We start from the raw sequence: 25723 nt of genomic DNA, 5'->3' as shown, positions 1-25723 counted from the left end.
TGTGTGCCCGGCACACAGACACACACACCAACAGAGTGTGATATTTTAGTACAAAAGTCGCAAAATGCCATGCTGAAATGTCATCTCTCACAGCTGTTTAAGTCCAACATTTTGGCTGGTCATCTAAAATCAGACTCAATCCAGAAAAAAGTGGCAGAATGTCAAACAGTTTTTTTTGTTGTTGTTGTCAGACCGTTTGCCCCAAAAGCCGGGAGAAGTTGCCTTAAACACAAATTCAAAGACAACTCGCACCCTTTTCAACCTCCCAGCTTCCACAACCCAAGAGCTTTTTAAAATGCTTGCTAACATGTCTTTGATTGCCAAATATCCTTTAAAATCAAAGGAGGTGAGAGAAATAAAGGAGATGTTTTGCTGTAACTCTCATATATGTGCATTAAAGAAAATTCCCAAAATATAAAGCAGCTTAACTCCTGACAAATCCAAAGTCAATCATTAAAGAAAAGGCAGCAACACCAAGACGGGACCTATTTGAGGCAACACAAATCAGCTGCTCTGTTCAGCATGACAACAAGGCTGCCTCCAATGCTGCGTTTCCACAGCAACCTCAGGGATGCTGTCACCGGGGTAACCATTACAGCAGATAGGGAAAGAAACAGAGCGTTCTGAACTTAAATCATGTCTGCTCTGCCTGTCGGATATCACCTTGAGATGGTGCAGAGAGCTGTAGTGTTTGTTGTGATGTTATCAGACCAAACATAATATTAATTTCAAGCGACAACTTTCAACTTTGTGAACGAGCAGAGCACAAAATTAATCTGTGTCACTTAATAAAACATGGAGAAAAGCGGAGCAACGGTGAATTAGTGGACTGCTGATAAAATGAATCATCTGGGAGCGTGTCCTATTGTTATTTATGTGACAAGTGACAGATGAGCGTTGACTTCCACATGATCACAATCACCCTCAAACACTTTACACACGCCTGATTAAAAGCCGTCTATACGCTCAGCTGCTGCCTCTATTTAAACAGCTTATGATAGGTTGGAAAAGTGGACATGATTTTTAAATGAGGGCTTGACACGTGCTGGCAGCACTATTGAGATAAATGATAAATGGAACCATAAATTGTGTATTGATCTTTCTAAATAAAAGAAAGATCCAACTGACATGGATTCGTCGGTTGCATGAACACAACAAAGAGCGGCGACGTGTCTGCCTTTATTTGATCTCCAGTTAACATTTATTTAGTGGAGACGGGTCACGGAGAGATACACTCTGCCTGAAACTGAAGCTAATAAAATAAGCTGTATATTACAATTAGACTTCAAGCAGTGGGACCTTCTGTTTGATGTGGATGCCTGCGGGCTGAGAAGGCTCCAACCACCACCGAGTGTGCTACATTCAGATACATAACTCTCCATGCAATATACATCAAACCACAAAAGAAGTGATGCTACATAAAGCGAGAGGAACGATGGTAGTTTCATCATTTTTCCACTGCTGACATTTTATTACACCCTGGCATAAAAAAAAAAATCTAACAAATCGATGTTCACAAATTACTTATGCATCAGTCTTTTGCAGGGATGCACCAAGAACTCACAAAAGAGAAAAAGAAATGTGCTGCAGGTTATTTGACAAAGACCAGTATCAATTAGTATCAATTTTGACATTTACAACCTTAGGCTGTAGTAAAGCTGCAGCCAGTAGGTGAAATGTAAAAACGTGCACTATTAAAGTTGTACATATGTTGATAAAGGCTTATTCTAATACAGATAATATCTCCTGTGAGTTGCTCCTATTTCAGGTTGAGCCAGGATGTAGGAGGTCACTATAAATACAGGTATACAAAAGCTATAGCAGATTACTATTGCAAAGCAGTCAAGAAATGTCAAAAAGTTGGCAGCAAAGTCATATTAATATTTCCTCGTAGGCGTTGTGAGAATGCCAGGTGACTAACAGGAAGAAAAGTAGTTCAGGGCAGTCAGCTGGGACATCCACTATTATTTTGCTAGTTGTGGATACCTGGCAGACTGCCTCCATGTTGCTTTGCTTCCCATCAGGCATCTGGCATTGTCTTAAAACATTTAGGCAGCCTGGCTGCTACTCACTCCTACAGCCTGGCCTCCTGTGAGGTTTTAATATGTTGCCCTGCTCCTCGCAGAAACCTGTGAACTGTAAATGTGAACAGAAGACTGGAATGGTGTGTCTGTATCACAGGGTTTAGAGTTAAAGGATGAGAACGTTGCAGTTGTTTTGAGAAATCAAAGCAACAGCAAATTTTGGCCACAATTTAGGAAGACGAATCTTCAGGATACTAACAGTTGCAATCTATTAGTCTATGTTAATGTAATGTAAATACACAAATTAACCAACATGTCTTTTCTTGTCTTTTGTGATCACTGCATGAAGAGTGAATAACATAGTTCATGTGATTATGTTTATTGTTTTGATTCTCTTTCTCTTCTATGCTTTGCGATTACGAACCTTTTTCGGCTGAAAGTTCATGCCACAATATCAGCAAACCCCAAACTTTAATCCATTTTATTTTTTATCTTCACTGATTTTCATCCAGTGACGAAGTTTGATCAGCTTACTTGTGCTTTATAAATAAAATTGACACTGATATTGATACGTGGTCCGATAGTTATAAGGAAGAATCAAGAGACGGCAAGTTTAAAGAATATAATGTAAGTAAGATCTTCATCAGCTTCTACAGAGCTTAAAATGAGATTAAATTACATTATTACTTGGTCACAGCTGTGACATCTGCAAAGCATTTGCAGAAATGGCCCAACTGTGTTTCACATTTGTAGTTGTAATAGCATTTCTGTGCTTACATGCCCAAGCCACAGAAAAAAAAGGCAACCTGACTTGCCTGGATACTACATTACATAAACTACAGTGTCAGATGCATAAAAAGCAGATGCTGAAGGACTATTTATCTAAGACTGTGTATCTATATGCCACAGACACACATGATACATGCAAAGTGTATCCAATCCATTATTTGAGTACATTTATTGAGGAAAAGCTTCCATGGTAAGAAATAAATATTTTTAGCAAAAACACATGTGCCATAAGGATTTCCTGTCTTTTGGTCACTCTTCAAAATGGGAAAGACAAGAGCATGTTGTTCAAGCAACTATGTGTTGATCTTTAACAGACAGGAAATGGCTACACAGATAAAGCTATTTACATGAACCTGCCCTGATTTAAAATCATAGTAAATAAATAATAGTAACAAAAGTGGAAAACAAGTGGAATAGTAACAAACAAAGCTAGAGAAGAACTAATTTTTATCTTCTGACCATAGAAATCGTTAGGCAGTGTCTACACAGCGATTGGTCTTTTATTCTAGACATCCTGGAAAATGAATGTTTACTATCCTACCATCACAATCGTAAACATATAGAGCCTGATCAACTCTGAGACTTTAGCTGATACTATAATCAGCTGCAACAAATACTGACGTTATTAGAAACAAACATCCCAGAGGGGTTTGATAAAAATCAAACTATATGTGTGGAAATCCTAATGCAGACTGTTAAGTAAGGTAGAGGATCTATGATGTTGTGGGGCCTGATTTTCTACTGAAACCACTAAGAAGTATATAGTTTCAGAAACTCTAAAGTACCAGAACATTTTGAATCCAAATTTGCTTGGCTCTGAAGAGTTTTGCATTCACAACACAGTAGTTATGTTAGTCACAAACAGAAACTAATCGTGTATAACTTACAATTAAAATCCTCTCATACTCAAATTGCTCCCCTTATATTCTACTTTTGTTCATATGGTCTCTTTAAAGAACTGTAAACATTATGAACAATAAAGAAGAAAATGAATTATTTTATGTCAGTTTAAACAGCTTGAGACAAATTTGAGTTTCAAGTCCTGTTCAATGTTCAGCTGTAAGTTTGGTTCACAGTAAGCCAGTGTAAATCACTGAAAGAGACACCGAGAACAGTCTGAAGTGGTTTTGTGGAAAATGTTAATATTTTATGATACAGCTGCCTTCTTCATAACACTTGACAAAGGGAAGCTTCCACAAGCTAGAAAATTTCAACTATGAAACAGAAGAAAACAACCGTATTTAATACATCATTGTCTGTATTTTTTGGTTTCTGGAAACATTTGGAGGGAAGGGTTTAAATAATTTTTTGCAACCATGTCAGCCATCATGCAACCATGTAGGCTTACACAGGAAAAATAAGAGGATAATAGGCTAATAGCCCAGTTGGAAATATGACAAAAAGAAAAAGTCAGGACAGAGGATAGAACAGAGAGAAAACTGGCCGGTTATTCTTGGCACATAATTGAAGGAAAGGGGAAAAAAATCTTAAACGTTTTTTAATTGGATTTAAAAACAAGATTTTGAAGAGTTAAATTGTCTTCTATTATTTGTTCTAGAGGTTAAAGCACCATTTGGGATTTATTTTAGCTGATTCAGAAGCAAGAATAACATCTATAATGAGCCCAAGGAATAATCCAGGATGTGGGAAAATACAACATAAAGTGAAGAGCCCTAAATAAAAATGTTTCTCATTTAATTTATTTTCTAGTCACTTTATGTAAACATAGTATAACTAAATAATGCTTCGAGTATCTTCTTATCATACTTTTTCTTGCATTTTCTAAACTATTTTGTCAGCAAAATTCCACAAAGGCAGAGTACTCTATGCTGGCTCAAATCCTAGTTTTAAAAATCAGACCTAACAAACGTGCCACTGAGATAGACCCATAAACCAGCAGAGATGGAGCTACATGTTAAAAGCTGCAGAGGATAACCTGAGTTGATCAAGGTCACCTGTATAGTTTGGGTTTAATAAAACACTACAATGAACAGAAAAAAAGCAAAGAAATGCACAAAGACTACAAAGTCCATTAGATATGACTAGGGTTCCAACTAACGATTAACTTAGAAATTGGTTATACTTTTGATTATTCTGATGATTAATCAAAATTTGGATAAGAAACTGGCCCATTCTGCAGATTTTTTAATTTATTTCTTAAACGTATTTTATGCATAATTTTAAATACATAAAAATACAAATAAACTGATAATTAATTCCTTTTTTTTTTAAAAAAAAAACCTAGCATTGCCTGAAATGTAATGACATTCCTTTAGTCTATGCCCAGTCATTTGTAATGAAGGATTCATCTGCAACTAAAGATATATACTTCTAACATTAACATGTGAAAAGCTCAGGTCTTTCTGTTTACAGTATAGGTGCACGGTGTAGTCTGTTCATTTTGTGGTTTGACCAATTAGAAAATTAGCAAAAGGTGCTTGATAGAAAATTGGTTTTAAAGCATTTGAACCTATGCCACTTGAGGAATTCTATGTAGAACCCTTTTTACAGACAAAGAAGGGGTTTTTATGTTAAATGCAAAATGTATATATTTTTAGTCCAGTTTTGGTTTAATTGCACCAATCATGCCGTATTGAGTTTTGAGTCTGTATACTCCAGTCAGTGATTAATCATTTATTTAAGTAGCTGACAATTATTTCTGTAACAGATTCATCACGATTAAGCCGATTAATTGTGTCAGTCCTAAATATGAACAACATTGAGTTACAAATGTTGTATAAATTCAATTATCAGTTGGCAGCAACACAAAGCCTCTAAAGAACATTGTAAAATAAATGCTCTAGGGGACTGTACAGTGTTTTCTATCACACATGATGTTCGCTGAAAATGATTTGCCTGAAAATAAATCCCGCTTTAAGATGGTAGACAGCCGAGACGGCTGCTCTTTTTACTGTTTCGCACAGTAGACAATCCCTGATGACTAAAGCCTGCTGCACATTTAGGCCACAGTTATTGCAGCTATTTGTCCAACTCAGTGCAAGGATCATTGTGATAAAAACTCAGCTGTAACCCTTTTTCGTAACTCTTAAATGTAGAGCTGGGGAAACATACTGAACTGAGAATGGCAATGAAATGGCAATGTCTGTTTTCAAGCTTTCAGTTTATATTTCAGTCACATGTGCCCTTATTCACGTTATTACATGTAAATTGTTAAATCCGCAGACAATTTAACAGTCACATTTACTGACAAAGCAAAAGAATCTTCTCTCACCGGCCCCTTTGTAAGGCTTTGGTAGTGCCAGATTAGGCCACCTTTTCTCATTCAGAGCTGCTTTAATTCTTCACTGCATGAATTCAGCAGTGTGTTTGAAACATTTCTCAAACACAGGGTTCATGTTGTTAATATTTATGAAGCTGATTTGTTGGCTGTACATCCATAATGCAAATCTTCTATTCCACAATATCCCAAAGGTAATCTATTGGATTGATACCTTGCTACTGTGAGTGTGGATTAATTAATTTTGTTAGGCCAGCCATACTGAAAATTGACTAGATTCAAACACTTTCACTCAGCCCATAAACAACTTTACTAATTTAATATGATGTACGTCTTCACTTTAATGTAATTTTTCTTAAACTGTTTCCTGTTTGTCCAATAAAGCCCTTTAAATTATCTTGTGCATGATTGGTGCCATTGCAAACAAGCCCTTAACTAGGTCTTAAATCCAGACAAAAATACTGAGCTTATTTTATTGTGTGTTGTATTTTTATTTTTATTTTATATTTATGGGATGTTTGATTTCTTTAAATCATTCATGCATGTCATACAGTCTCTATTTGACTCAATAATTTTATTGCAGAACTTCCCAGTTTTAGACACAAGGAAAATAATTAATCTGCCAAGTATTTTATTAATTATTCTGTACATATCAGCTCATATTTCTGTCATGTTCCTGCCTCTTTTCTTCTGGTCTTTAAATTGAAGAACACAAACACTAAGAAACACAAGCTGGGGCCTGGGTTGACTCCATCACAGCTTTCATTTTTATTATTCCATTATTATTTTACTACACCAGGCCCATTTATTATACATTTCAGCTTCTCAAACCACTGCTAAAAGGTTCTCAACTTTACAATACAGCACTGGGACATTATATAGGCCCGAGCAGCAAAGCGCAGCGAAGGCCTATTGTTTTCATACTGTTTATTTCTTTTCTAATCATTGAAATATCACTAGTGTTAGTGTAGAAAATTGGAGAAAAAGATGTTAATAGATTCCCCATTACATAATGCTTTCTAATCCACAATCTCCTGAATTGGTTTCTACATGGCATCAAAAGTTAATATGTCCTCTTGAGGTCAGAGGTCTGACCAACAAAATATTTGGTATTGAGATCTGGATTGTGCTTCTTTTCAGTAAATCAGTGGCAATTTCTGATTTCTGTGAGTCATGGAAACATTGCATGCAGAAAGTATAAATTCCTATGTTAAAAGTGGCAAATAAAATGTCAAAAACAAAACCAACATGCTCTGTGGTGAATGGAGATATTGTGTGAGGATATTTGCTATAACCAATCTTTGAACAATCAATTTCTCATGAATCACAAAGACAGAAAACTTGTGCGTAGGTGCAAGTGGGAAATTACTTGTTCATCTTTCCTTTCATGATGATAGCTGACAAACCAGGGTATTGTCACCACCTATTAAACTGAAGTGAAAAAACATAAACTATTAAGTCATATTCTGCCTTGTAGCTGACCCAAAGAACAGCATAATCACAAATGTGACCACATCTGCAAGGTCCTGCGGAGATTGCACACACACTTTTACAAAAACCATGTTGAAGCCTTGAACTTAACCAAAACAGCTCACCCCCACTATTCCATTCTGACTATGAAAGTCTGCACTTTAAACAATTAGGGATTAATGCCTCGCTATAAACCGAGTGGCTCCATGGCTTTTTTTAACTAGATGCATCCAGGAAATAATCCACTACAGACACACAAATACACAACTAAAATGTGTGTCTGCCACACAATGAACTCCGAAGCATGAAGCGACATGCAGGGGACAAAAACTGTTACATCATCTGCCTATGTTCGTTTACCTTGGCGCACACACAAAGTGCAACACTTATTTTGACGATAACGCGTACCGACGCACAAAGCCGAGCCACAGACAATCACAAGCACGTAACTCAAAACACACAAACAAGTAGGGCTGCGACAGAGTGACACACAGATGGATGCAGAACATTAAAAATTAGCCCACTCAGGACTAACGGGGAAAAATACAAAGCACAAGGAACAAACCCAAACACACAAACGTGCATGCCAGACTGAATCCCATCTCTCGGTTCATCTCCCACTGCCAACCTGCTGCTGCTGCCGCTGAGGCCTTCCTCGCGTGACAACAAACTATATGATGAGAGATGATGACGGATCGCAGTGGAAATGTTCGTGAGTGTTGCTGTGGGAGTGTGAGCATGACATAAGGATGATAGATGAATTGCTTCTTTTCTCGTTTGTTTCCCCTTGTACTTCAAAAGGCTTCCAACTTAACCTCTCCCTGCAAGAAAAAGAAATGCGGTAATGTTCTTGGGGTCTAAGGAGACCAGACGGCAGCAGCTGAGAAAAGAAGGAAGAGGAAAGAGGAAGAGGTATTTGTTAGAGTGTTGATGGATCTAAGCCCAGCGCTAAGATTTATATTCTACTTAAAAACAAACAGGAAGCCAATAAAAATGTCAGGAAATATATGAGACGCACATTTGGATCAGGCCAACAATTTCACGGCAGAGCTGTGTAATCCGTGAAGCCAATTCGATGGTGAGTACCAATAAATCAGGAGGGCCATCTCACACTAATGGCAAGTTTTATCACAAGCAGGCTGGAATTAGGATTCAAAAATGACTTTAAACAAATGTAAATTCAGAGTGCTAAAGGATAATTTAAGCAGTGTGAAAACTTAATAGTGTGGACAGATTCTCCTTTTTGGTTACCAAAAAAACAATAGAATGATTATGCACAGCCACATATGCTTTGATGAGTGACTATGGATAATCTTGTAACATAGATTTTTGTTGGATTCCAATCTATCACATCTACTTAAGATCCTGTAGCAATTTATTTCTCTTATGATTAATGTTTGCTAAATCAAAGTGTATGAGTGTGGTAGAGCAGTCATGGGAAAATTACGCAAGTATGCCAGACATGTGCTGATTTATTAAGCCCATCTAAAAACTCATCTATTCAAAGAAGCAAATCATCAATTTAACATGAAAGTAGAAGAAGTAAATACTCTAAAGACCAATTTTAGAATGTATGTAGCTAGCAGATGAAATCCTACATGTTTGTACTTGAGTAAGACAAAAACAATCCTTCAGCCTTCAGGTCAAATATAACATAAAAAGAAGATTATGATTCATAAAAACATCTCCAAATAATATCTCAAAATAATCTGATCAATTCGGAACAGCGTGATTACCTTTTCAGATTATTAAATACCCAAAAATATTTTTTACAAGCTTTTGGTCGTCTATGTCTACAGAACAGCACACATTGCAGCTTGTTTTATTCTTAGGTTTCAATTTTAAACTCTAGTGAAGGTGAAATGGAGAGCTATACTGTACTAGATTAATAGGTGTCTCTGCTTAGAGCTGATATATGTCACTAGGGGGAAATACAATCCGGCTTTATTGCATCAGGACTTTAATATGAAAGCCATGAAAGTAGGAAAACAAAGTCTCGGTGTCAATTCACGGGTGTATGGGGCTTCAGGTTGGTTTTATCTTCTGTTTTAGGAAAAATCTTAGGATAAAGAATAGGTTTCACTAAGCAACAGAATTAGATATTTGGTAAACTAAAAATGTAACAATAAGAGCAGTTTTTTTATGTACCTTAGTGTTTAAAGACTAATTAGGAACAAGACAAAATGCTAAAAATTGGTGTTTTTCAAATGAAAAATTATCAGAATAATTATTGGATCTTTGTTTATAGTGTAGGACAAGATAAATATTACTAAAAGACATTGTTTCCAGCTAGTCACAAGCCATCATTAACCACTGATGCCATCACCATCGCATGGCGTCATGGTGATGGCGTCAGTTTTGCGTCGACATCCTGGTTGTTTTATTGATGCCTGAATTCAATGGTCCAGACCAAATGTAACATAACATCATCATTTTTTTGGCAACTATTGATTGCAATCTTGGTTGGCTTGTGCTTATGTTCTTTAATTTTTTTTTTTTTTTTAAAACTGTCAAAATTATTTATTTCCCATAAACATTGACAGATGATATTTTAGTACTGACACAAAGGAAGTAAAAATAGATCATTTATAAACTCCTCACAGGGTTTAAAACACTGAGTACCTGAAGTGCACCCTCATGCAAATGAGTGCGCTGTTATATAAACTCATATCTACCAGCCAATAGCTCTAGAACATTTAAGATTTATAAACCTGATGGGCCTGTATGATTTTGTGTGCAGTGTGTGAAGCTTTATTGATTTTCCAGGAAATAAACAAGCCAAAACGGCTGCAGGATGCATCATGTGAGCCTGAACAAGCCACCAAGTAAGCTAAGTGCATCCAATTGGTCCTGAGGCCCTGATGAGTGTTTGCCCTTAATGTGTCCCCTGTGGTAAAAAAACGTGTGTTCGGTGTGAGCACACAGTGCCATTTCACTTCTGACCTTAAAAACGTCAGACACTAATCTGATTAAGTGAAGTCAGAACCATGTTTAACCGCCAGCTGGTGACGAGAGGATGACGACAATAAAATCTGCTGTTGTCAAAAAAACAGGAGTGAGAAAATAAGTGCTTCATTAATTAGTCACCACCCATTACATAACTGTCTGGACCACTAAGTCAAGTCCACACGCACACAGGGAAACATCTTCTCCAAAAGCTTAACATCTGCAGGATGACATAACTGACTTCTAAAGGCCGTCAGAACTTCACTTCGGTCTTAATTATAAAAACAGACTAAAGATGCTGATCTGCTTCATCAGACTCACTTCTAATGTGTTTACAACTGACCGCCCTCCGGTCTTCACTGTGAACTTCATGCAGAGCCAACAGGCCCACTGGCTTTTCAAATATTTCCCACTCACAAAATCTAATCTGGGTTGCTGAGTGCTTACAGCTTCCTAACACCTAAACTAGGTCTCGAACAGCATGTCTGATTATGCACAGTGATGAATATTTTATGTAGATTTCATCTTCTTTTTTTTTTCTCGGGGCTAGTAAAAACATTGCAGAGTGAATTCAGTGAGATCAGAACTGTGCAGCCTGGCTTTGATTCATCTCCAGGGAATAATTACCTCTTGTCAACGAGAGCAATTCCTCCATTTACACACCATTGTGATTTGAGCCAACTAGACAGATATATTGAGATAAATAAGCTGCGGCACTGAAATAGATTCCCTTGATTGCTCCTGATTGTGGAACTTTTAATGTAATTACATGGGAAGTTCTTTAATTAGATGCAAAACGATGTAAGACATTTGAATATAGTAGGTGTCAATAAAACACAATATCATTATGAAACTCTGCTGTTGTATGTATGTATGTATGTATGTATGTATATATGTATGTATGTATGTATGTAAAACTACTAAAATGATGAAATATTTAACTTCAGCAATAAATCATCTCATACACACAGATAAATCCAAAATGGAAAACCTGTGGATGAAAAACTAAGTGTGACCATAATGCAAAAATACTCAGTCAATTTCATTAACAGGAGTGGACAAAAAAGCCTCCAAAATGATGTGGTTCTAATAAAGTCGTACAGAAAATGACAGGCCACTGAATTAGTGGGTGTACTTAGTTTTTTTCTTTAACCATTTTAGCATCTGGTAAAGAAGAAACAATTTTTTTATGTCCCAACATTTAAAATTCTACAATGAAGAGTGTTTACTTTTCTTTACCTGTGCCGTGTTCAGAAATAATTTTGAATTTGAACACAAACAGACAAATCCTCCATCACGTTTTGAGCAACAACATGCCGTGAATGGAGCCAACTGAAGGCCGAAAACAGAGTCCTTGGACAGAAAAACACATAAAACTGGCCTCAAGGCCAAATGACACATGAGGAACAGACATGGAAGGGCACTTGGACAGAGGCACCCACCCATTCTCAGGGTGGTGACTGATGACGAGATGGAAAGGGGCCAGCAGACGACCTCATACATAACACACAGAAGCAGAGGAAGATGAAATAGATGTAAACCCAAACCCTGGCCAGTAAGAAGCAGAAGCTTATCAATTTTTCACTCTGCCTCTCACTTAGATGCTGAGATAAAAATAAATCCCTGCGGGGTTTTCTTTTCAAGGTTGAAACAATCTCCAAATTAAAAAAAAAAAAAAAGTACATGTCAACAATACTTCAACAATACAAATATCCAAAGAAACAGATCTTTGGTACAAATTATAACCTGATTGTGATTAACTTTGGAAGAGTTTTTAAGCATCTGATTCTAAAAACCTACAAATAATTTAAAGGCAAAATAAGCAGAAAAAACAGGAAAGCTTTTCAGGACACAACCCCAGCCAGACTTATGATATAAAAGCCTTGCAGAAACAGGCAGGACTCCTGGAAAAAGCAAAGCACTTTTATGAATTTCATTTTCCAGTTAGAAAATAATCTTCTTGTTCTGTGTTCCCAAGGCTGAGTAAGAGGAGAAACATGGAAAACAAATCACAGAATGAAAGTCGCTTCTTTTTCTAAAACTGAGAGCAGCAAATGGAAACTGAAGTGGGTGAAGAACAAAGTCTGACTTTGGTCTGCATAACTTGGTTACAAAAGCACAGATAATTGTGACAGTACAGCTGATGATGATGGTGATTACGATGATGACAGCCAAGCTGCTAAGTTAACTCAGAACTTCAGCCTCTGTCACTTCCTGTTCTTTGCTGTGAAATGAATGTTGGACTCAGATTTTATCTTTTTTGCCTAAAAAAAATATTTTTAAAAAAGGAAAATTAACTTCTCCTTATCACTTATTTCCAGATGGAAATGCGTTAACTTTGGGGGAATTTTATCTCATCTCACACGTTAGATGGTTTAACAGCACTATACAGTAACCTGGCCACATAATGCAATAAAATAAAGAATGCATTTACTTTTAGGCTTTTTACACATCTCTTTACGTGAGGTAAAAATTGACATTGCACAGTAAGCATGCAGATTCACTGCTGTCTCCGGATAGATAGATTCAAAAGGTGTGCATTTTCCTCTTGTTTTAGACTTTACATAATATAGAGAGTCACTGGTCAGCAAATATTAATTAACATGCTTAACCTTTATTGCATCACATTACATCTGGACAGAACCAAGATCAGCATGCACACAGATGGCGAGAAGGCAAAAAGCTAAGAAAACTTGCATGCCTTTGTGTTTCCAGCCAGAGTCAATTAAAGCAGACACACTGCAATTCCTGACAGTACATAGAAACAAAGGGTGCACAAGTACAGATGAGTTTCAGCTCTCATTTGTACATCAAAGTGATTCTCACTGGAGGCAGTCTGGAAATAATTAACCTTCCTGAAGCACACCGGCACCAAGGAAACATGCAACCATTCACAGCCCCCACAAGATTCCAAAAATACAAAGTGTGGCTAATTGGGATTATAGATGTGATGTATCCAAAACAGTTTCCGACAACCCGGGTGATTTGCAGAGGGTGGGGGTACCCCATCCATGCATAATGCATTTAATGTTCAAACTGGAGAAATATTTACAATCTGCTAATGAAAACTCTCTCATACACACATATTCCAGAAATAGCCGATAAACTTTGGAGTTCAGCAGTGAAGGGAGTAGTCTGTTACTTTGATTAAAGTGTTTGGCTGTTTATGGGTAAAAGGAAAAGCAGCAGATACTTAACCTCGTTTATATTGGCTTCTTTGTCAAAATCACAAATAACATGAGCTAAAAATCATAAATCGAAATTATATAATCAGCCTTGTTTTGATTAGTGGGGATGCGACTCTGTGTTTCTGCCTGGCAACAGAGCGAGGAGAGGCAGCGCTGCCAGAGGAGATGTTAACCATTTACCATCATATCCTGAAAAAATTTCTAATTGAGCAAAAATACTATAATTGGTCTCCAATCCATGGCCTTCTAAGTCAAAAATATAATCAGAATATAAATGAGCGTAGTTTAAATCTTTAGATGCAAATGCAAAGCTTATTCTTTTTTTTCTCTTCTTGTTGCTGTAAAGATCTCCAGCAGAGCATAATCAGAGCGACACAGAGGACTACAGAACAGAGAGCAGCCAAGCAGAGCGATGCAAAATGAGCTGCTGCTGCTTTAATGTGGAGAACATCTGCTGGGAGGATGCAGCACCCCCACACACACACACACACACACACACAATCCCAGCAGCATGGACCACATGTAAGATCTTTGTTCTTCTATCCGCTCATGACTGAACCATTCCCTTAGCTGCGATCACCTGAACTCTTCAGACAGAGAGAGAAATATAACCAAGGCAGAGAAGTTGCCTTGTGATGCAAGATGGTGACGCAAAGAGGGACAGCTGTCTAAACACGAGCAGCTGGCATGAATTAAAGCTACAATATGAAGATTTTCTCCTTGAGGCATCAAGGTTGTGCTCCAACTGTTTCAACCTTATCTTCTTAAAGTGTCTGTCAATATTCAACAAAGAATCTCAAGGCAAAAGTTAATGGTTGTTTTTTTCTCTCTTTTCTATGATCTTCCAAATGACTAGAAACATTTATTTAACTTTCATTTCAAATGTCACAAGGATTTTCCCACAATGCATCACAGATCACAAAGTCTACTTGTATTCTCATCTTTTTTTTAACTTATGTTCGTTCTTTGGAGTCTGCAGCAAAACAGCAGTATGTGAGAAGGGTTACTAAATATCTGACCTACTGTGATTTTGCAAAGCTGCTGTATCGTGTCTCGCATTGTTGTAAGTGAATAAGGTAGCATTTAGAACACAGCACCTGAATCAGTTATGCAGAAGACATAGAATTAAGCACTGTTTAACACACATCATAGTAGATTTGTTCTATGTATTCAGACTTTACTTGGCTTCAAGCCATTAAAGTGATGCCAGCAGAATATGGTGTTTTACAAGAAGTGAATATAAGCAGAAATCAGTCAAATGAAATCAGGAATAAAAATATTTGTACCACTTAAAGTTCTGAAGATGATCAACTTCTTTGACAACTTTTGTCTCTACATTCAGTTCAAAAATACTTGCTTAATGTGAAAAATGAATTAAATATTATTGCAACTTATATCATCCAAATATTGTTATATGATGATGGCTATAGGCAGGAAGGATCTCCTGTAGCAGTCTGTTTCACAACATATCTAAAGAAGGCTCTGACTGAAAACCCTCAGGGATGTCTGTAATCATTCATGATAGCATCCGGATTTTTATAAGGTTAATATTCACCTGAAAAAAAGTCAAACCGGATGAAAACGCTTCAGAAACTGACTTCAGAATCTGATCGAAGTCCCTCATCCAGCAGTGGGATTACTAAAGCCAAAACAATTGTGTAAATTGCAATACCAATACCCTAAATTTGCTGTTATTGATGGGAGATGCCTGCAAGCTCTCTCTGAAAAAAAGAAACCAGCCTGTAGGGATGTGGAGACACACGAGCTTAAAAAACAGTGAGAAGATTAAAAATAACTAAAATATTACCATAGCAACATAGAAAATAAAAATAATAATATTTCCTCAGACAACAGACTCCTTCCTGCTTGTTTTTCCTATGTGGTGTGTTTAAAAACTATTTGCCTCACATGTTTGATGACAGTAAAAAGCATTAAAATATGCAGCAAAGTTGAAAGTAAACTAATTACTTGAACAATAAACCCACACAAAACTCCAATGATCTAAGAAATAACTTGACAGATCCACCAGATCCATAAAAACAATTTTCCAACACACTCAGCAGGTGCTAAAGAGTGCACCTGCTGTGGTTTAGTGGATTTGATTATATTTATTGCATTCTTAGTTTCAATTTAATCTATTTATTCAATTTAGTTACTATAATTCTATTTAACTCCTTTTTCCTCATTTGATATAAAACAAAACTTCAGAAAATACTTTCTTCAAAGCTATTTTTTACAACGTTGTAACATTTTGTAAGTGATGATTTCACAATTGTTTCATATGACGGTCCGTCTCCCTTAGCAACATATAAAATAGATGCATGCTCTTCACTTTGGCAGGCTAGATACTGGCCTACTGGAATCCCTGGAACTACTGGAATTTCATGGGATACCCCACCCTTCACGCCAACTGGTATACTGGGTGGGGAGCCCTCCTGACATGAGATTCACTCACAGCTGTTTAAGGATATTTGGAAAGGGGGCGTGCTGTGGTGGCGCAGGGGGTTAGCACGCCCCACGTTCGGAGGCCTTAGTCCTCGACGCGGACGTCGCGGGTTCGACTCCCGGTCCCGACGACCTTTACCGCATGTCGTCCCCCCTCTCCTCACCCTCCTTCCTGTCTGCCTACTGTAGAAAAAATATGAGCCACTAGCGCCGCAAAAACTCTTCGGAGAAAAAAAATAAAAAACATAAAGGATATTTGGAAAGGGCAAAAAGCAGGATTGTCTGGCCCCAAAAGCATTTCTTTCATCTTATAGATAGTGTTATTGCATATTATTGTAGTAGGAATAACTTCAACTTTTCTGATTAAAGCAAGAGGAATTCAATCATGTTTAGGTTTTTGTGTTAATACTGTAATATTGTGGTAATCTTACTCAGTTTTGTGACACTAATATTGATCTACACCCTTTTGGATTAGATGAAATTTAAAGATATACAGAAAAACTTAATTTCCTTACTTGTCTTAGTTTTCAGAGTGGTCCCAGTCATTAGGGATCAAATCAATTTAAGATAGCATATACTTAAGGAAACGTATATGATATCAATCATGCCAATATCAAATTGGTTTCTTGATGGACTGTCATATTTTATTGGTGGATGTTGACACTTTTTACTCCATTAACAAAATTAATGGCCAAAGAGTCAACTGAAATGTACGTAGCAGACTAAATTGCATTGCATCCTAAACGTCATTATGAGTGATGCACAGATACAGCTTTAATGCCAAGATATTTTGCACCTGTTGATTTCAAGTGTTTGCTACCACAGTTAATAGTGAATATACATTTTTAAATCTGACAGACCTTTATAAATACAAATATTTTAGTTTTTTAAAAATGCCCGTTCATTGCTTCAGTCCTGTTGTCCAACACAGAAGTAATGATGTTATTAGCTCTAGTTGCATGTGACAAGTCAAAATGCTGCAATCAAATTGAGTTTGCTTCACATTTCGCTACAGGGTCCATGTCACACCCCATGCAGTGTCAGTGTCAAGAATTATTATTGTTCACATTTACCCAACCAAATGATCCTTTTTACCTTTTATAATGATAGTATAAATAACTACTTAATAAAGTCTCTTTAAAATATGTCACATCTGTTAGCTTAAGACTAATATCCACTATGATTTAAAATCTGCACGGGATGAAGAACGTGCATCTTTACAGAGAAAATGTTGAGCAATCCATTAAACACTGATGGCATACAGTAAAACAGAGAATAAAAGGAATATTTCTATATTTGTCAAACAGCATAATACAATCTAAAGTCTCATAACTGCTCAAATTGTTGCACATAAATCAGTACTGCCGCTATTATCCTGGACTTCCAAAAGCTTTTAGCTAACGTGCAGCAACACTATACTTTATTTTCCAGTGTTTGGTCACATTTTCTTCATAATACATCTTATGCTTTGACACAAACTAGATTGAGCAGAAGTGAAATGGGGCTCTGCAAATCTTTTGGATTGAATCTCGGAAATGTTATTTACTTGAGTGCCGAAGAGGACACAGCGAACCGCGCGCTTCCATTCACTCGATTTGTCAGGGTTCCTATACTGGGGAACAGCTCTTAAAAGTGTGTGTGGGTGCGTAGGGGTGAGTGTGTGTGTGTGAGCCTGAATCATTATGAAGCGAAATGAATGGCATCAAACACAGCAGGTTGCAGCAGACCAAGTACTCTCATCCGTCAACCATCATCAGTGTTTCCAAAAGAAATCACAGTTGACAGACTGTGGACATGTCCAACACGAGCCTGGCGCTTTAAGTGTAGTTTGAAGCTTGCAGAGTTTAAGATATTTATGAATAAAATCTTCGAAATCTGGCACAAAGACACAGAAACTCCTAGAGTGCACAGTGTTGCTAAAAAAAAAAAACATCCAAAATGGCCCCTTACAGACGTATTTTGTTTATGTTTTTCTTTTTTTGTCACTCTTCAGTGTTTCAGATGATTACATCTTAAAAAGACACCTTATCAAAGAAGACCTGTTTTTTAAATTCTGATTGTTTATTAATGTTAAAAAAAACTATTAGTCTTAATAAACCTTTTTAATACTGACACTATGTGAAAACGTCTCCCTTGTTACATCATGAATTAACTTTGATTAAGCAGATTTTTTGGACATGAGACCAATTTTACTCAGGTCTGGTTACTTGGCAGACCTGAAGAATCTAGAAATCCTTTATGAACAAAAATGGCCTGACAGCATATGCTGAGAGAGATAAAAAACAGACATGTCGTACACTGATCTGAAGAAAATAAATCATGGCCAGATAATAAATAAACTAATAAATTAATTGACATTTACTAGTCTGAAAAAGTTTAAAGGTATTTCTATTTAGCGGAAAGAAAATCTAAATGAAGATGTTGGAGTGGCCTACACAAAGCCCGAACATGCTGTAGCATGATCATAAAACAGCTATTCACAGTTAAATTCCCTCTAATGTGTTGAATTGAAACTTATCTGCAAAAAAGGATTGGTAAAAAAAATTTCCCCTCCACAGCTGGTGCCACCAGTAGTTACTTTTGGAAAACTATTACTTTTTCCAAAAGGGTCAGGCTGGTTTAAATAGCTTGACGCAGATTCTCCAAACTACCCTGTTGTGTACGGTATATGTGATAAAATGCTGACTACTCATGACTACTTCCCACAACTCTACATTGAAAAGAGTTAAAATATTCCCTTAATCTTTCTCCAACTTTAAGCAACCTCGTATTTAGCATATGCCACTGTTGCACACTGGGAAACAGCCTTAGCCATGTTCAATAACAAAAATCTGAGTGATTATGTAAATGCAAAGCAGCAGAATGGATAAAAGACAGTTGCATTTTAGTGTAATTATATTAAGCCAACGAGTTAAAATGAAATCTAACCTTAAAACATTTTGAAGAGCGTGAGCTGGAGCTGCACAAAAACATAATCTGCTCTTGTTCATGCTCTACTTCTATAGCACTTTGCATAAACCTCTGCTAGTTTTGCATAATCTTGCATACAGAACAACCAACAAAGAAATCCACCTTTTATTGGCAGAGGGAGAAAATCTTTTTTCTCTCTGCAGCACAATGGACACCCAAACTTTTAATCGGATTGTGAGGCTTTCAGAGCTCTGATCTTTGGCCAAATCATCCTCTATGAGGAACCACAGGAGACTTAGAGGAGCCAAGCTGTGCTGTACATAATCAGTGATATTGATCATTTTAATCGATTACCGCAGGATAAATCATCATCGGCATCAGGATTTATTACTGACTGTGCAGCAGTGCCGTCCTGCTTCTTAAGACTGGCTGTGTTGGATAAAATCATGTAAAACCTCAAAACATACAATTGCATGCCGGCCACAATCAGCATTATAGAAACAGCAACGTCCTGCCTGATTTCCATGATTTTTTTTTCTCCATCTTCTCTGAAAACAAACAAATTCTACAGTTTGTGTTTTGCTTTTTGCAATTTGTGCTTAATTTTAAACCGACAAGATGAACAAGTTTAAAATTCTTGTTTTAAGCTTGTAGATAAAACGATCTAAGTCCGAATGAATTTATGTCCTCTCTCAGCTCGTCTCTCTTCAGAGACAGCTGTACAGACTGTCTTCACTAAATGACAGTATTTCTCTGCTGCCTGACTTTTCTCTGCAGAGACAAGAAGCTTGAAGGCTCCTGCTGTAATCACTGTTGCCAACTCCTCAATAAAGAAAGAATCTCCTATTTGCATAATAAATGTCAATTTATTTGTAACTGTAGGAGAGAGAGAAAAAAAACATAGAAACATTTGTAAAACAAACTTTCTAAATACAATGATTCCTGGGTTTTTTTATGTCAGAAACTAAAACCATCCAAAAGATACATTTTGGTGAAGTTAAGCCTCTTAAGTGTGTGTATGATCTTAATCTAATAATGACGATCCCAGGCGCTTTCATCCAACATCAGTGTCTGACCTCAAAAATGTGCTCATGGGAGAATGGTCAAAATTTTAAAAAATGAATAGGATAGCCACACAAGACCTCAGGGAAAATCGTTCTAGAAGTGAAGTTGCTATTGCTGCAAAAAAAGTGGAACATCATAATAAAGCCCTTCGATTAAGAACAGCCTCTCTCTTGACTCCATATGCATGTAGAGAGAGCTAAGTAGATGGTTTTAAGTGTATTTTTCCACAGTAATATTTGTCTTTCTTGTACACAGTGGAAAAGTGTGGTCGCCTTCTTTGAGCCAGCCAGATGACCAGCAACAGGTGGTGGAGGAGAAACTCCATCACTATATGCTCCATCCAACTGGAAAAACTCCAGTCACTAAAATAGCTTGAGATACTTTGATACCAGTTTTTAACAAAATAGGAGCCCATGTAGGCATTCAGACACACCAGTGACAATAACATCAACAGCAGGATGCATGTTTGGCAGCAGGATGCAGATTCATTCATAAATACACCACAGTTCAGCACACACTCTTCTATCGCTGATTATTAGGCACCGTTCTTCAACTTGGAGCTTAGATGTTTGAGGCATTTTTCAAATCGAGGACACTCGGGAAGAAAAGTATAAGCTGCAGATCTGTTCCCATGGTGACAACATATCTCAACTAATAAGGAACAGAAAAAAGTGTTACAGCTCTGTGATTACACTCTGTGTCAGGGATATAATGACTTCAAACTGACACTGATGACCACAGAGAAATGTTAAAACATTAGGCTCATTTTAAAATAAAAAGAAAAAAAAACAAGAAAAATAGCCTATTAGTTCCACTCGTTTATAACTGTTTGGACGTTTATGGTAGAGAGGTGTAGAAGCACACTATTGGAAAATGCTCTGTTTTTATTTTAGTTGCAGCTACCAACTAGGGAGATGTAGAACCAACAAAGAAAACACCTACACACATACTGCATGTGGCTGCAAACGCAAATAAATGACACACAAAAGAACAGAAAACAAACCCCCCCGAGCATCTCACCCGACTATAAGTGGAAATGTAGAAAATAAAAACATGTGACTGAAATTTCTAAAGGTATGAAAAAAACAAACAAAAATAACTGAATGACTGAGTAAGCAGGTGAAAGTTGACTCTTCTCAATGGATTTATGGAAACACTTGCTTGTAAATGGAACGGTGCTTTTTCAGAGAAAATGTTTTAGAGTGTGAGTGGGTGATTTGCTTCTCCTCCAGGGGCCAAGCAAAAAATAAAATACTGACATTTTCCAAACACTGTGATAAACTTCTCCTCATACAGTCAACAAGGTATAAATACACAAAGCTGCTAACCTGTCACATATTTTATATACTTAAATGTGCATTTTTGTGTTTTAATCATTTGTCATATTTTAATTTATTCACATTTGTAATTTTAAAATAGAGCTTTCGTAAGATTTAAGAGATAAAGTAGTACCCAGCTGCCGTCCATCCAGCGCATGTTTGGACCTCTGATTGCTCGTGGTATTTCCAAGCAATCAGAGGTCCATTATTCTACTGTTAGACAGGTCATTTGTACAGTTAGTACAGCCACCCATCACCCCCGAGTTTAGCTACGTAGCCACTAAAAAAGCAACAAGTGCAGTACATCCAACACAAACTCTACAAGCCTCAATTAGCATGACAAATATTAAAATAAATGACAACCAATTAGATAAATGCAGAACTCGCACAGCATGTTTGTAATGGCTAAAATCTAGAAAGCAGCTTCTATCTGAAAAGCTTAAATAAATATTTGGGTTTGCAAAGTCTCTTCTGAAAGAATCACAACACTGGAACATAAAAAAGGAACTCAGCAAACTTGTCACAGCTGATTTAAAGCATGGTGGTGGAAGGATGATGATCTGGGCTTATTTTCCAGCTACAGATCCAGGGTATCTTGGGTATTGAAGAATCAGATGCGAGGCCATCTGATAGCCACAAAATGCCAGAGCCATTATTACTAAAAGTGGGTTTGATTGTTATTAAAACCTGAGGTATACTTAATGTTTTCCTCACAGATCTCTAATATTTGGTTTCGTTTTATGCAACGGTGACAAACTGACGGATCTTGTTTAAATTATTTTAAAGGTTCTGTATAGTAAATGATTTATTTATTTTTTGTTAGAAAACCTTTTTCCTCACACAGACTGCAAGGTTGGTCTGAACCAGCTGTTAGGTAAAGCAGGATGTCTAAAACATCTTCTTCACGTCTTCTCTGCATGCCTTAATTTAAATCTGCAATAGTTCATTAGATCTCTCGACTCTGAAATTTGTTTTGTTTTGTATGTTAATAAAAATTGCAAAAGTCTTTTTTCTTTCTTTTTTTTTTCTCTCCAAATGCAAAGATGCTGGACTCTGTGGGTGAAGGTATGCGGTTCACAGCCCTCTCTACTCCGGATGCCTGCTTTGGAGACCTCGGTGAGGCCCTCAATGGATTAACAAACAGTAGACCTTATGAATAATATGGATTAAAATTTGAGCAGAGTAAACACAACATCGTAGATTTTGTGCAACGCTTAAACAGCTTTAAAGGCATCCGAGTAAAGTCACCCAACACTGCACTGACAGAAGAGACGAGACATTCCACTTCATCTGATCTGTTTAAATAAACAATCGGGGTTGAGTGGGAATCTGATGCAGGTGTATGATAGAGGGTTTTTTTGGGGGGGGGTTTAATCTAAATGAAGAAATAAGCTTTGATCAAGTAAAGGCAGAAAAGACTTACGTTCAGCGGCCAAAGAGCTCTGCATCACCAGAACCAGGAGCGCCCCGATGATGATCCCGCTCGGAGTCCTGGACCACCTCCAGCTCTTCGGCGTACAGACGGCCACCATCCCCGCGTCCCGAATCCATCCCGTCGGCTTCACCGCCGTCTCATCCCCGCGGGCGCCTCTGCGAAGCAGCGCATGTTTGGAAGCCATTGATCAACCAATTAATCCCGAATGGAAATCATCTAACGGCGCTGCTGTGGTGAAAGGCATCCGATCAAGCTTCCGCCGGTTCGGACAAGCAGGGCTCCGCTCTCCATGAGCCCTCCGGAGGCTGTATGGGTCGACCGGGAGGACGGTCTGGTTTTAGTTTTCTCTCCCTGCTCGCGTCTCAGACCGCGGAGGTCTGTGCGTTGAAGCGCCGATGAGGTCTGAAGTCCCTACTGCGACCGCAAGGCGCTCTTCATCCCACTGCTGCTGGAAACGTCAATGCACAGCTACACGGCCGGAAGCCAGCAATTAATTATTTCAAAATAAAACTAAAGTCATTAGCTCGGCATTTAAGGAATCCTTCACCCAACCCAAGTAGAATGTAGGGAGTTTTATTGTATGGCTTTCAAATATAGGGTCGGATTTCTCTCCAGCTTCCTCTCACGGTCCAAAAATATGACTGTTAACTAGTCTCTTAAAATTATCCATATGTTTATACTGTAGTTATTTGTCCTTTGTGTTTCTGTGTTCCTCTGTGATGGATGGTAAACTCTCCAGGGTCTACTCTGACTCTCGAGTTAAGCTGTTTTTTTAAGTCTGGCTTTTGTCTATTTTTTTGTTAAATCACTTTTTTAAAATCAAATGTTAAGTACATTCAATCCCTGGTTGGTTTCTATTTCAGTTTTATTTTTGGTTGTCATACCTCTAATATTGTATCGTCTTTGTAATCTACATCTAAACCTCCATTTTAGATTTCATAATTAAGCTAACAGTGTTACAGGACCTCTGTTTATTTCTCCCATGGTTAGAAGCTTATTTAACGTTTTACAGTTGTTGAATTTTAATATTTGCATATTGTTCATATCTTTCTCCATATTTAAAATAGCCTTTCCACAGTTACTTCTATTCTAATAGTTTAATAATGATTTCTTTCCTTGGATTAGTCTGTTTGTATACTTACCCCTTTGTTTTAACGTCTCGCACTTTGTTTTATAATTGATTGTATGAAAGTGCTCGATAAATACATTCAGATTGAGCTGGACACTATAACAAGGTTTATAAATGAAGAGAAGGGGCATACAGTGGAGACAGACCTCCATTATTCATGTCTGGAAACAAAACAGTTTTCACTACAGCTATTTGCTTAAAAAAAAAAAAAAAGGTAATTGCTATTTACATTACTCTGAATTTTCTCTTTAGCATTTAACCGAATAAGTTTTAATCTAATTTGCAATTATGAAATAAGATTATTTTGTGGGGAAAAATAGAAAGTTTTGATTTGCTGTAAATTTTGAAGGTCATTTCCGACGGAAGGTTAGCTTGTGACCAACTTAACGCAGCTTCAAGCAGATTGCAAATAGTCTGCCTGTTTGGTGTAATAAAATTTAATAAATTAACTCACGTGTGGTGTTTCTTTGGTTGACATGTTGAGGTTGCTCCATCATTCCGACATCAGAAGTGAGTTTAGGTTGCGAAGAATCGCAGCGTCGAAAGTATCTTTTCCACTGGGAGTTGGCGCCCCCTGGTGGCGGCTAATGGCAAAACCAAAGTCAGCCGATCAAAGGCTGCCATGAACTGAAAACAATGCATGACACGCTAAAGTGTTTTCTCAAAATTTGTTGCTGTACTGTCCAAAACATGTTTCCCATATGATTGTCAGTTTTATCTGATAAAAAAGTTATCAAAATTAACATATGTAACAATACCTGTAAACAGAAAAATATCAGACCATTTGTTCCTGTCATTTTAATGATGTAATAAGAAAAATATATAATAATAATGAGTGTATCTGAAGTGTGGCAGAGCCCACAAAGCAAAGGGTAAATATGAGAACTTCACAAAGAAAATTCCAAACTGAAATTTCAGACCCAGAACAAGGTTGTGGCTATTGCTACAAATCAGTATCACACCATTTTGATTTCTAAATATAACTCAGGGGGGGCTAAAACATTTTTTGCTGTTAAAACACCTTTTGTTAAGGATTATTTTCTACAAAATTCCGAAATATAGCATGTTTATTTAGTAAATTTGGTGTGATTCCTCAATGTAGACTGTCGATTATGTGACAAAAACCTTGGCTTAAAACTTTCACTTTTACTAAAGTCCAAAATTAAGAGTGGTTTATGTTCGACGCCATCTCTATTGCTACGTAGATGGAGTCCCTGACCACTTTCCTTATTTTGATGCTCTTGTGCTTCTCTCCATGTACTGGTTTTATTCCCATAGAAGGTAGCACTGTGTTCCCACCAGACCATTTAGGTCTCTTCTTAATACAGGTCTGTTAATAAGGAGCAACAGTTGCCAGTACCTTTGTGTACCATTTCTTGGCCGTTTTTATCTAGGACATATTCATTGTTGGACAGATCACTGTGTACGCTCATATTTTCTTTATCTTAAAACAAACTCTTGGCTCAGTGCTTCCGTTTCTTTCCTAACTAGTCATTGACAAAGCTGTTGCAATTAATTTTGTCATGTTTTTCTACTCTAAAAAAAATTGCTCCCAGCTCAGTGATAATGTTTGTCTTTTTCCTGGACAGAGTTGCTACTTCCACCTAAAATCTATACTCCTTTTTTCTACAATACACTCCTGGCTCAGTGCCTTTGTATTTCTTCCCCAGACATGTACTGTCAGAGCTATTACCTTTGTGCACTTTCTTCTTGTTGAACTCCATTCTTCGACAGCTGATGTCCAGCAAATATTAAGGATGTTGCC

General features: G+C 37.3%; 1 protein-coding gene across 2 annotated transcripts in view; it reads right to left on the bottom strand.

The window, feature by feature from the left end:
* kiaa1549la (KIAA1549-like a) overlaps positions 1–23272 on the bottom strand; it is an 89839-nt gene extending 66567 nt beyond the window's left edge. For both annotated transcript variants that reach the window (XM_028041601.1, XM_028041607.1), the window contains exon 1: positions 22818–23272. In XM_028041601.1, coding sequence (XP_027897402.1) covers positions 22818–23013 — 196 coding nt within the window. In that variant the 5' untranslated portion in view covers positions 23014–23272. The remainder of the gene's footprint in view (positions 1–22817) is intronic.
* Positions 23273–25723: the final 2451 nt, after the last annotated feature.

This window comes from Xiphophorus couchianus, chromosome 2 (assembly GCF_001444195.1).
Source record: "Xiphophorus couchianus chromosome 2, X_couchianus-1.0, whole genome shotgun sequence".
In the NCBI taxonomy this organism is placed as follows: domain Eukaryota; kingdom Metazoa; phylum Chordata; class Actinopteri; order Cyprinodontiformes; family Poeciliidae; genus Xiphophorus; species Xiphophorus couchianus.
Note: the sequence above shows the minus strand (reverse complement) of the source record. Positions and strands in the feature narration are given on the sequence as shown.